At 38.7% G+C, this 12495-nt stretch overlaps 1 protein-coding gene and 1 pseudogene across 3 annotated transcripts in view; one reads left to right on the top strand and one right to left on the bottom strand.

The window, feature by feature from the left end:
- Positions 1-12495, top strand: part of CD109 (CD109 molecule) — a 128172-nt gene that overhangs the window by 96158 nt on the left and 19519 nt on the right. For all 3 annotated transcript variants that reach the window (XR_003521615.2, XM_027603213.2, XM_027603211.2), the window contains exons 24-26: positions 6359-6440; positions 8710-8938; positions 12214-12379. Coding sequence is in view for 2 of the 3 variants with exons in the window: in XM_027603213.2 (XP_027459014.1) it covers positions 6359-6440; positions 8710-8938; positions 12214-12379 (477 nt within the window). In the remaining variant the exon portion in view is untranslated. The remainder of the gene's footprint in view (positions 1-6358; positions 6441-8709; positions 8939-12213; positions 12380-12495) is intronic.
- Positions 11907-12040, bottom strand: LOC113928198 (annotated as a pseudogene).

Raw genomic sequence — 12495 nt, 5'->3', positions numbered from 1 at the left:
AGAACTGTAAAACGAAAACTGTTTTTGATAAGGACTGGAAATCCTGTCAATTAGAGATTTAAACCACTTGTTTTCCTCAAATATTTAAAAATGGAACCTGTGGCTCCATTTTTCAAGTGAGACTCAGACCAAGCCTAGTTGAAAACACGTTATATTTTTTTTCTGTTGAAATAAAAACAGGAAAAATAAGTTTCAGAATTCTTTTTTTTTAAGATTTTATTTATTTATTTGAGAGAGTGGGCGAGAGAGAGTACACGAGTGGGGGGTGGGGAGGGGAAAAGGGAGAGGGAGAAGCAGACTCCCCTGCTGAGCAGGGAGCCCGACGTGGGACTGGATCCCAGGACCCTGGGATCATGACCTGAGCTGAAGGCAGATGCTTAACTGACTGAGCCACCCAGGTGCCCCCAGGTTGCAGAATTCTGATGCTGTTCCAGTCATCACAAGAATGGCTAGAGGCAGTAGTGAAATTACTGAAAAACTGAAAAACCTGGGGAAGTAAGTTCTTGCTTTCCATATTCCATATCATACAGAGTAAAGACGTTGATGATGATTACTTTTCTTTTAGTACAGGAACTATTTTCATCAGCCTTTTACCAGAAGAAGTGAGTGATAGAGTCACAAGGAGCTGATTTTACTTCTTTTCCTTATATGTAATTTTGACACTTGAGGTAAACCAAGTCAAATTATGTTCAGGATTTTTTTCTATGTCTTTCTATGAATAGTATTTTCATCTTTATTATGATAGATTATAAATATTTTACATTCATGGCTATTCCAAAGAAAATTCATGACCCAGGAAGTGTGTAGCTTGTCTGGCCCTTTATAAACAACAGTTCATGGGTCATTATCCTATCAGACTCTTGACTTCTTTTGTATTTTAATATTCAGAAGTGTCTGTTAATTTCTATTGTACTATTGCCTTCTAACTCCAGAGCTATTCATGAAACTGTGACCTTTGGGCAATACTCTTATTTCCTCATAAACTTTTGGAGAAAATCATATTTTCACCTTTTTCACCTATTATGAAAAATCTCCAACTGAAGTGACTACACTTGACTGTTGAATTGTTGTATTAAAAGTAAACATCACAGCCTCGTCAACAGTGTCCTTTACTGCTTATGGAATGGTTGATTTGCAGGAGAAGCACTGATAATTCTCCAACGATTCGTGGCTGATTTATGTGAAGAAGGCAACCTCACAGGATGTTCCTACTGGGAGAGTCATATAAGTTCCTCTCTCTGGGTTCTGATTCTCTCCTTTGTTTTGCTATGGGAGCAGAGCTGGAGGTGTGGAATCTCAGTTTCATCTAAGCCAGCTCAAGAAATGTACTCCACAACTGGAGATTGTCTGTGAGTCCTCCCCCTCCTCTGGGCTTGGCAGCCCCTGATAGAGGAATGGTGCTAGTTGTTGATATTAATGGGGACTGTTGGAGGTCAGCCACCTGAGGGGTAATTTCCATAAGCACTGATCTCATCTGCATGATCTCATCTCTCTGGTTTTATAATAACATACTTGGAACTGCAGTTGTTGACGTGATTTGGGGGCTTGGAGCACATGGTCCGCTCTTTAGAAGCTGGTCCTTCTTTTCCCAGAGACATTTCCTGTAGTGATGGTGGGTCCTGAAAGCTTTCTTTCTTTTCTTTTTTTTTTAAGACTTTATTTATTTGACAGAGAGAGACACAGCGAGAGAGGGAACACAAGCAGGGGGAGTGGGAGAGGGAGAAGCAGGCTTCCCACTGAGCAGGGAGCCCGATGTGGGGCTCGATCCCAGGACCCTGGGATCATGACCTGAGCCGAAGGCAGACGCTTAATGACTGAGCCACCCAGGTGCCCCCCTGAAAGCTTTCTTTTCTTCTCTCTCCCCTGCCCTCCCCTCCCCTGCCCTCCCCTCTCCTCTCCTCTCCTCTCCCCCCTCCCCTCCCCTCCTCCCCTCCCCTCCTCTCCTCCCTCCCCTCCCCTCCTCCCCTCCTCCCCTCCCTTCCTGTCCCCTCCTGTCTTCTCTCTCCTGCCTTCCCTTCCCCTCCGGTACCCTGTCAGGTTGAGTTCACAGTTAAACTCTGCTATCTGGTGGATTTAGTCCTGAATTGGAAATTGAAGAAGAATGTCTTGGACTCTTTTGCTAATTTCCTTTGTAAACACTTGAAAGTTTTTCTGCTTCTCTGTGAACCCTGACTGCCTCTGAAAAAGGAAGAGATTATATGTTGTGTTTTTTTCCAAGATTTATGAAAACTAAAACATGTTGAAGTGAACTAGTGTTAATAATGCCTATCATTTTTTTCTATTCTTGTTTGTTTTCTTTTTTGAATATGGAGAACATTAATATGCTTCCAAAAGCCCAACTTACTCTAAAAGGTATATGTGAAGGGGTATCTCTCCCTCTTGTAACCCTTCTCCCAACCCCTTGTGGATAACTTCATTAGTTTCTAGTTTCTCACTCTCTCTGTAGAAATTAACATATGCATTTATATTTTCTTATTTTCTCTTACACAAAAGGTAGAATACTATACATACTATTTTACTCTGCCCTTTTCACTTAACAGTGAATCCAGGAATTCACTCTGTCTGAGTTCAGAAAGATATTCCTCATTTTTTTTCACAGTTGCATGGTCTCCAATGTGTGTATGTACTACCGTTTACGTCAACCAGTTTCCAATTTGGGGGCATTTAGGTAGTTCCGGTATTTTTGCAGTTACAAATAATGCTGCAATGAATAATCTTATTATCTTCTGCATATATGTTTTTTTGTATTGTTGGAGGTATATCTTCAGGGTAGAATCTTAGAAGTGGGATTATTGGATCAAAAAGTATAGACACTCCCTTCACAGCAGTTGTACCGTTCTGAGTTCCCTCGAGCACTGAACGAGGTTTTGGTGTCCTTACAGCCTTCCCAACAGAATGGGTGGTCAGACTTTTGAATCTTGGCTAGCAGGATGGGTGAGAAATGGTATCTCAATGTAGTTTTAATTTGCATTTCACTTATTATGAAGTTGAACATTTTTCCATATATTGAAGTCCATTTCTCTTTGTTTTGTGAAATGTTTCTTGTCTTTTGTCTGTTTTTTTTTCTTGTAGGATTTTACTCTTTTTCTCTAAACTTATATATAATAATAACTAATAATATATAAATGTATGTATAATTTGTATGTTAATATTAGGGACAGTAGCCATTTATCTGTGTGTGTGGCACATATTTTCTTCTAATTCATCGTCCTTTAACTTTGCTAATATGTGTTTTGCCATGGAAAAGTTTAAAAGAATTTTTTGTGGCCCTATTTATTACATATTTTCTTAAAAACTGGGTGTTAGAAAGCCTTTTCCCATGCCCGCAGTATGGAGTGATGCCTCTTGTCTGTTGAGGGCTTGCCAGGCGGTAAAGGTGCTGCGCTTTGTAAAGGTGCTGCAGGTGACCTTGCACTTGGTATGTTCTGAGTTCCAGTGTCCTCATCTCTGAAGATGCTATCTCTAAATAGCATCTACATCCTAGAGTTGTGAGAATTACCTGAGTTCATACCTGAAAGGGCTTTGAACAGTTCCTGACACATGGTCAGTGTTGGATCAAGATCAGATATTTAATTACTGTACCGTAGAATTTCAGTTTTAAATATGAATATTATAACACCGTTCATCATAACACCGTTCTTTAAATTAAAGCAAAATTCTGGCATCACCTAAATGTTGTTTGTATTTCTTTTACTATAGGTCTTAAAGCTCACCATGAAATAGTGTCTTGTATTTTACATGCTTTGTCTTATTGTAGCTTAAATCAGATACTCAGATCTGGGGTTTCTGGGGAAGGGCTCAAGGAGGAAAGTTTGGGACATGGCAAGAGCAGATTAGCTATAATTTTAAACCATCAATGCTCATGTTTTGTTAGTTAAATATGAATAATTACTTATAGTTATTGATGCTTCTAAAATGTGGTATTCATAAAGTAAACTTTTTTTGTTACTAGAGTTTCCTAGGGATTGAATTCAACATTTTATAAACGCTTATGGTTTCCAGGCTCCATGTAACTGTGCTGCAAAGTTCATACTGTGTGATGTCCCCTGCCTGTAGTAGAATCCTTTAATTTTCAGGAAGAGTGCTTGGTTACCAGAGAATCATTGATAATGCCTTGAATTGGAAACATTTTTGGCTCCTGCTTATGCTTGCTATCTAATGATAAATTGTTGCTATTTTTTTTAAGTGAGAGACTATCAATTTCTTTTTTTAAGATTTTATTTATTTATTTGTCAGAGAGAGAGAGAGCACAAGCAGGGGGCGTGGCAGGCAGAGGGAGAGGGAGAAGCAGTCTCCCCGCCAAGTAGGGAGCCCGATGCAGGGCTCAATCCCAGGACCCTGGGATCATGACTGGAGCTGAAGGCAGCCGCTTAACTGACTGAGTCACCCAGGCGTCCCAAATTATTGCTATTTTAATTTCATTTTTAGCAGCTTAGTTTATGGTGGGTTGTTTGGTGAATCTTTTAGTGTTTGGCCTATGATTTCTTAGTCATTGGTCTTTGAGACCTGCATTCATTGCTTTGCAAGTATGAAACACCTGCCTTATTTGCAGCCATTTATTTGCAAATATGAAACATCTGCTTTTACTAAAGCAGCTATATGAGCCTTAACCCCCTTCTCAATTTACTTCTGTAGTGAGACTTCATTACCACTGCTGGGTTCTTTTTTTTTTTTTTGTGAGAATTTAGAATTGATGTGGTGGTCAGAGACCGGTTCTTCCTTTGTTTTACCTCAGTTGGCCATGACCAATAAATTTTAAAGCAATTATCTTAGATTATTTAGCAATTTTCCCCTTCTGTTGCTGGCCTGAAAATAGGAAGTATTTTTACTTTTCATTTTAGCCCTAAACTTTAATTATAATACTCTAGATAGTATTTTTCTTAGGTAGCAAACAATTTTAGATGATTAAGCATGGAAACTATTGTAGTCAACATTATAGACTTAAATGAAACTTCGCCTTTAGTTTGCTTACTTTTAAATATTTTATTTATCTATTTATTTGTTATTTAGAGCACGAGTTGGGGGAGGGGCATAGGGAGAGAGAATCTTTTTTTAAAAAATTTTTTATTGTTATATCACCATACATTATGTCATTAGTTTTGGATGTAGTGTTCCATGATTCATTGTTTGTGCATAACACCCAGTGCTCCTTGCAGAATGTGCCCTCTTTAATACCCATCACCAGGCTAACCCATCCCCCCACCCCCCTCCCCTCTAGAACCCTCAGTTTATTTTTCAGAGTCCATCGTCTCTCATGGTTCGTCTCCCCCTCCAATTTCCCCCCCTTCATTCTTCCCCTCCTGCTATCTTCTTTTTTTTTTCTTAACATATATTCTTAACATATATTCTTATATGCAATATATATATTGCATTATTTGTTTCAGAGGAACAGATCTGTGATTCAACAGTCTTACACAATTCACAGCACTCACCATAGCACATACCCTCCCCAATGTCTATCACCCAGCCGCCCCATCCCTCCCACCCCCCCACCACTCTAGCAACCCTTAGTTTGTTTCCTGAGATTAAGAATTCCTCATATCAGTGAGGTCATATGATACATGTCTTTCTCTGATTGACTTATTTCACTCAGCATAACACCCTCCAGTTCCATCCACGTCATTGCAAATGGCAAGATCTCATTTCTTTTGATGGCTGCATAATATTCCATTGTATATATATACCACATCTGAGAGAATCTTTTTTTTTAAGATTTTATTTTTGAGAGAGAGAGAGAGTGAGCAGGAGGCGGGGGAGGGTCAGAGGAAGAAGCAGATTCCCCACTGAGCAGGGAGCCCTGACACGGGACTCGATCCCAGCACTCTGGGATCATGGCCTGAGCTGAGGGCAGATGCTTAACCAACTGAGCCACCCAGGCACTCCCCCCCCCACTTTTTTTTTTTTTTTTGGTGCAAAAAGGGTGATTTTACTAAAGCACAGAGACGGGACCCATGGGCAGAAAGGGCTGCTGAAGGGAGAGAGAATCTTAAGCAGACTCTGCACTGAGCATGGAGCCACACTCAGGACTTGATCTCACAACCCTGAGATCATGACCTGAGCCAAAATCAAGAGTCAGACTAGTTTGCTTCCTTTTAACTGGCTAGAATTGCTGTCTCTGTTATAATATTCTTCTGAATTTAATTTGGGGCTATCACAGTTCTTATTTTACATGTTCTGCTTAAAAAATCTTGATATTTTAAATCTCTCACAGCATTTAATATAGAAAGTATTCAGTATTAGTTGCTGATTTGGTATCTTCTCTCCCATTCTTTGTTCATATTTCCTTAATATGAAGTCATGATTAGAAACTTTAATTCATTTCAAGTTGTAATTATCTGTCTACTTTTTTGTTCTTCAGGTTATCAGAGAGAACTTCTCTATCAGAGGGAAGATGGCTCTTTCAGTGCTTTTGGGAATGATGACCCTTCTGGGAGTACTTGGTAAGTGTGTTTTGTTTTTTTTTTTTTAAGATTTTTTTATTTGAGAGTGTGAGTGAGTGCAGGGAAGGGCAGAGGGAGAAAGAGAGAGAAACTTTAGCAGACTCCTAACTGCACTTGGAGCCTGACTCAGGGCTTGATCTCAAGACCCTGAGATCATTACCTGAGCTGGAACCAAGAGTCGGACGTTTATCCGACTGTGCCACCCAAGGGCTCCCACTTGGCAAGTGTTTTTACAAACAGAACAAATCTGTCATGAATGGGCTCTTACTCAATCAAAATGGCCATGAAACTGACAGATGTGTCCCTATGTATATAGGCTTGTAGGTTGCTTTTCCTATAGCAGGGCTTTAAAGGAGATTTTCCATTTTAAATATGGTTTTAAAACACTAACAAGTAAAATGTTTTTATTTAGAAAAGAAAGGTATAAATCCTTTTTTTGTGGGAAAAGTAGTAAGAATATGATGATGATGCAGTTGACAAGAAAAACTGGTTAGAAATACTGAGTGATTGTGACATAGTTTTTTTTTTTTTTAGAGAGAGCACGCTAGCAGGGGAGGAGGGGCAGAGGGAGAGGGAGGAGAGTGAATCTTAAGCAGGCTCTATGCCCAGTGTGCTCGGATGGGGCCCGATCTCATGATCCTGAGGTTGGGAGTCAGTCGTTTGAGCCACCCAGGCACCCCGATGTAGTTTTCTTAACCGTACATGATCAGTACAAATTTTTATTTACAATTTACAATACAAAATACAAATTTTGTATTAACACAGTCAATATAGTTTCTTTAAGGTTATTTTTTGTGGAAAACAGTGATGGAATTGAGTGATAAGCATCCAGATTTTCTCCAGAATGGAATCTCTGTGTGGCTGATTTTGGATGATTATTTTCTCTCCTTGCACTATTGTCAATTCTACATTTCACCCAGAAGAAGATTGACTAACTGTAGCAGTCAGGTTAGACAAGGCACGCTGCGGTAACAACCCTCTAAAATCTCAGTAGCTTATTAATGAGAGCTTCTGTCTTGCTCGTGCTGCATTTCCGCTGTGGGTCAGCAGGGGGCTCTGTAGTCTTTGCTCAGCAGCCACCATCTCCCCAGGAGGCTCCAGACTTAGTCTGAAAAGAGGAGGCTGGAGTATCCAACACTGGTAATTAGGTGCTTCAGCCTGGGTGCAACATCTCTTCTCACTTTATCGTTATGAGAGCTGGTCACATGGCTGTGGTTAACTTCAAAAGGGCAAAGAAGTGAATTTCTCTGCATACTCAAAGTAAAAGAGGGTCAGATATTACTGAATACTAGTAATATTTATCACAGCAAAACATTTCATAGGATGAGACATAGCTGCTTCAAATTTTCTTTTGGCCGTGTCAGGATAGAGATCCATAAATAGAAAAGTTTTGGTGTTTTATTGCTTGATGATCTGTTCGCCTAAATATTTATTGTTTTGTAGCAAGCATTGGCAAACTTTTTCTGTAGGCGCTCAGATAGTAAATATTTTAGGCATTGCAGGCCACATAGAGTCTCTGTTGCGTGTTGTTTCCTCTTTCCTTCTTCCTTCCTTCCTTCCTTCCTTCCTTCCTTCCTTCCTTCCTTCCTTCCTTCCTTCCTTCCTTCCTTCATCCCTTTAGAAATCATTCTCAGGTGGAGTGTGCTGGAAGGGAGACACATGTAAACAGACCCTGGGCTGGATTTGGCACAAGGACCAGATTTGGCCCAGACAGATTTGGTTTATAGGCTGTAATTTTTTTGACTCCTATCCTATCGTAGAGAAAATATCCATTTTCTCTAGTTGAAAATATCCATTTTCTCTAGTTAAAAGTACTACCATTTGATTGTGAACTATATATACTTCATCCATAGCTTTAGGGTTGAGCCAAGTGTGTAATGGGATCTTCCTTGGTAAATACCTAGAACAGTCCAAAGATGATAACCTTGGACAATTTAATTCTCCTGGAGTGTCGAATTCTCAACCTGTAAAATATTGGGAGGGGGGAGCGGATTAGATGATTTCTAAGTTCCTTTCCAAATCTGGTGTTTTGGGAGTTGATGTGGAATTTCTTGGCCATACCCAAGTGGAAACTGTGTCTAGCAGCTAGACTAAGATGTTCATGTTGTCTCTCTGTTGCCTTTTTTCCCTTTGTTTCTTCTTCAGTGATTATCCTTTTGTGAATCTTGTGGTGGGGAAAAAAATGTTGTTATTGGTGTTTTCTTGCTCAGTGTTATTTAGAAGACTTTATAAAGTGTATTTTATGTAATTTTTCTCCTTTTTCACCTAGGTTGTCAGCTTTTGTTCTAAGATGTTTCCTTGAAGCTGATCCTTACATAGATATTGATCAGAATGTGTTACACAGAACATATACGTGGCTCAAAGGACGTCAGAAATCCAATGGTGAATTTTGGGAGCCAGGAAGAGTGATCCATAGTGAGCTTCAAGGTGGCAATAAAAGTCCAGTAATGCTTACAGCTTATATTGTGACTTCTCTCCTGGGATATAAAAAGTATCAGGTATTTAATCTTTAATTTAATAAATGATAGGTGGGAAATCACAAGGAAGGTAGGTCTTGATGAGTCAATAATGTGTCTGGAAACCGAAAGAGTTTTGCAATTTTACATCACATTTGAAGTCTGAATTTGGGTACCTTTTTGCTTTGCGTTTGTGGCCATATTCTAAAATCTGAGAATGAAAATATGAACCCACTCTTTCAGAATAACTTTTTTAAGAGTGCTTTCTTATATAAATGTTGTACTTGCTATTGGTAAGATAAATCGATAAGTATTTTATCATTGGAAAGGTTCATTTATTAGGGGACAGAAAAGTCTTCAGAATTTGGGAATGCATTCTAGCACATTTAGGTTGTGAAGGATTTTTTTTTTAATTTCTAAAGTATCATGGAGATATTATAATGTCTGCTAATTTAGTACAAAATATACCCACACTGTAAAAATCATGTTAAATGGGCATGGATGTCTGGATGAGAATGAGGGGGCATGAAAAGTTATGCTAATGAATTTAATTTTGCTCCAGAGCTGTCTCAGTGATTGATGCCTTTACTGCTTTAATGGCAACTGCATTTTACATGATCGAAAACAGCCATTCTTGATAGTAAGCTCGTACTATTTCCCTAGTCCAGTACTAGGCACATGGAAGATAAAGTTTCCCCTAAACTTAGAGCTTCAACACCTGAGATTAGATATGAATAATATTTTTCTCAAGTTATATTTTGTGCTCTCATCTGAGTTCATGATATTCACTGGTAGAAACACTGGCAAAGTTCTGCTTCTTATTTCTTATTCCTTCTGGGGAATGGTGCCTATTTACTCATAAAAACTGAAAAGCAGGGTTTTTTCTTTTTTTTAATCTTTATTTTTATTTAAATTCCAGGTAGTTAACATACAGTGTTATATTAGTTTCAGGTGTACAACATAGTGATTCCACACTTGCATACAACACCTGGTGCTCATCACAACAAGTGCCCTCCTTAATCCCCACCACCTATTTCACCCATCCTCCTGCCCACCTCCCCTCTGGTAACCATCAGTTTGTTCTCTGTAATTATGAGTGTGTTTCTTGGTTTGCCTCTCTCTTTTTTTCTCCTTTATTCATTTGTTTTATTTCTTAAATTCCACATATGAGTGAAATCATATGGTATTTGTCTTTCTCTGACTGACTGACTTAGCATAATACTTTCTGGCTCCATTTGTCGTGTTGTAAACGGCAAGATTCCGTTCTATTTTATGGCTGAGTAATATTCCATTGTATACACACACGCGTACACACACACACACACACATCTTCTTTACCCATTCATCAGTCGATGGACACTTGGGCTGCTTCCATGTCTTGGCTACTGTAGACAGTGCTGCTATAAACATTGGGGTACATGTATCCTTTTGAATTAGTATTTTTGTATTCCTAGTGCAATTGCTGGATTATTGGGTAGCTCTATTTTTAATATTCTGAGGAACCTCCATACTGTTTTCCAGAGTGGTTGTATCAGTTTCTATTCCCACCAACAGTGTATCAGAGTTCCCCTTTCTCCACATCCTCACCAACACCTGTTGTTTCTTGTGTTGTTGATTTTAGCCATCTGATAGGTGTGAGGTAATATCTCATTGCAGTTTTGATTTGTATTTCCTTGATGATCAGTGATGTTGAGCATCTTTTCATGTTTGTTGGCCATCTGCATGTCTTCTTTGGAACAATGTCTATTCATGTCTTCTGCCCATTTTTTTTTTTTTTAAAGATTTATTTATTGAGAGAGAGAGAGCGTGGAAGCAGGGGGAGCGACATAGGGAGAGGGAGAGAATCCTCAAGCAGACTCCCCGCTGAGCATAGAGCCCTACACAGGGCTCAATCCCAGGACCCCAAGATCATGATCCGGGCTGAAATCAAGAACTGGACACTCAACCAACTGAGCCATCTAGGCACCCCTCCCATTTTTTTTTATTAAAAATTTTTTATTTTTAAGTAATCTCTACACCCAGTGTGGGGCTTGAACTCACAACCCTGAGATCAGGAGTGCACATTCCATGACCAAGCCAGCCAGGTGCCCCTCTTCTGCTCATTTTTAATGGGATTATTTGGTTTTTGGGTGTTAAGTTGAATCAGTTCTTTATATATTTTGGATACTAGTCCTTTATCAGATATGTCATTTGCAAATATCTTTTCCCATTCTGTAGGTTGCCTTTTAGTTTTGTTGATTGTTTCCTTGGCATGCAGAGCTTTTTATTTTGATGGAGTCCCAATAGTTTATTTTTGCTTTTGTTTCCCTTGCCTAATGAAACATATCTAGAAAGAAGTTGCTATGGCTGATGTCAAAGAGGTTACTGCCTGTGTTCTCCTATAGGATTTTTATGGTTTCAGGCCTCATATTTAGGTCTTCAGTCCATTTTGAATTTATTTTCGTGTATGGTATAAGAAAGTGGTCCAGTTTCATTCTTTTGCATGTTGCTGTCCAGTTTTCCCAACAGCATTTGTTGAAGAGACTGTCTCTTTCCCATTGGATATTCTTTCCTGCTTTGTTGAAGATTAATTGACCATGTAGTTATTGGTTCATTTCTGGGATTTGTATTCTGTTGATCTGTGTGTCTATTTTTGTGCCAGTGCCATACTGTTTTGATTACTACAGTTTTGTAATATAACTTGAAGTCTGGAATTGTGATGCCTCCAGCTTTGCTTTTGTTTTTCAAGATTGCTTTGGCTCTTCAGGGTCTTTTGTGGTTCCATTCAAATCTCATGATTGTTTGTGTTAGCTCTGTGAAAAATGCTGTTGTTACTTTGATAGGGATTGCACTAAATGTGTAGATTGCTTTGGGAAGTATAGACATTTTAACAATGTTTGTTCTTCCACTCCATGTGAGCATGGAATGTCTTTCCAGTTTGTGGAAAGTTCTTGTGTTGTCTTCAGTTTCTTTCATCAGTGTTTTATAGTTTTCAGAGTACGGTTCTTTCATCTCTTTGGTTAGATTTATTCCTAGGTATCTTCTTATTTTTGGTGCAATTATAAATAGATATGATTCCTTCATTTTTCTTTCAAAAGCAGTATTATTTTGAAAATGAATAGCAAATCTTTACACTTGATCTTAGCCAAAAGGCCGAGAAGCGATAATAGCAAATCTTTAAATGTCAATGATCATCATTGATTCCCATTGCCTGGGACAAAGTCAGGTGCTTAGATAGGCACTGAAATTATTTTTTGAATGAATGTTTGAAAATACTTTTTGTTTAAATGTGTGGTAATGGGTTATTTTGAATAGTAAAATATATTTTTTTTTTCAAGCCTAATATTGATGTACAAGAGTCTATCAACTTTTTGGAGTCTGAATTTAATAGAGGAATTTCAGACAATTATACTCTAGCTCTTACAACTTATGCGCTGTCATCCGTGGGGAGCCCTAAAGCCAAGGAAGCTTTGAATATGCTGACTTGGAGAGCAGAACAAGAAGGTAATGCATGGGGTCATTTGAGATTGTTAGACTGCTATGCATTATGAAATATACAAATTATGTGAGAAAGTTTTGTAAGCCAGATACGAAGTTGATAACATTTACCTCTTCTGAAT

The sequence above is a fragment of the Zalophus californianus genome, chromosome 7 (genome assembly GCF_009762305.2).
Source record: "Zalophus californianus isolate mZalCal1 chromosome 7, mZalCal1.pri.v2, whole genome shotgun sequence".
Lineage (NCBI taxonomy): Eukaryota > Metazoa > Chordata > Mammalia > Carnivora > Otariidae > Zalophus > Zalophus californianus.
Note: the sequence above shows the minus strand (reverse complement) of the source record. Positions and strands in the feature narration are given on the sequence as shown.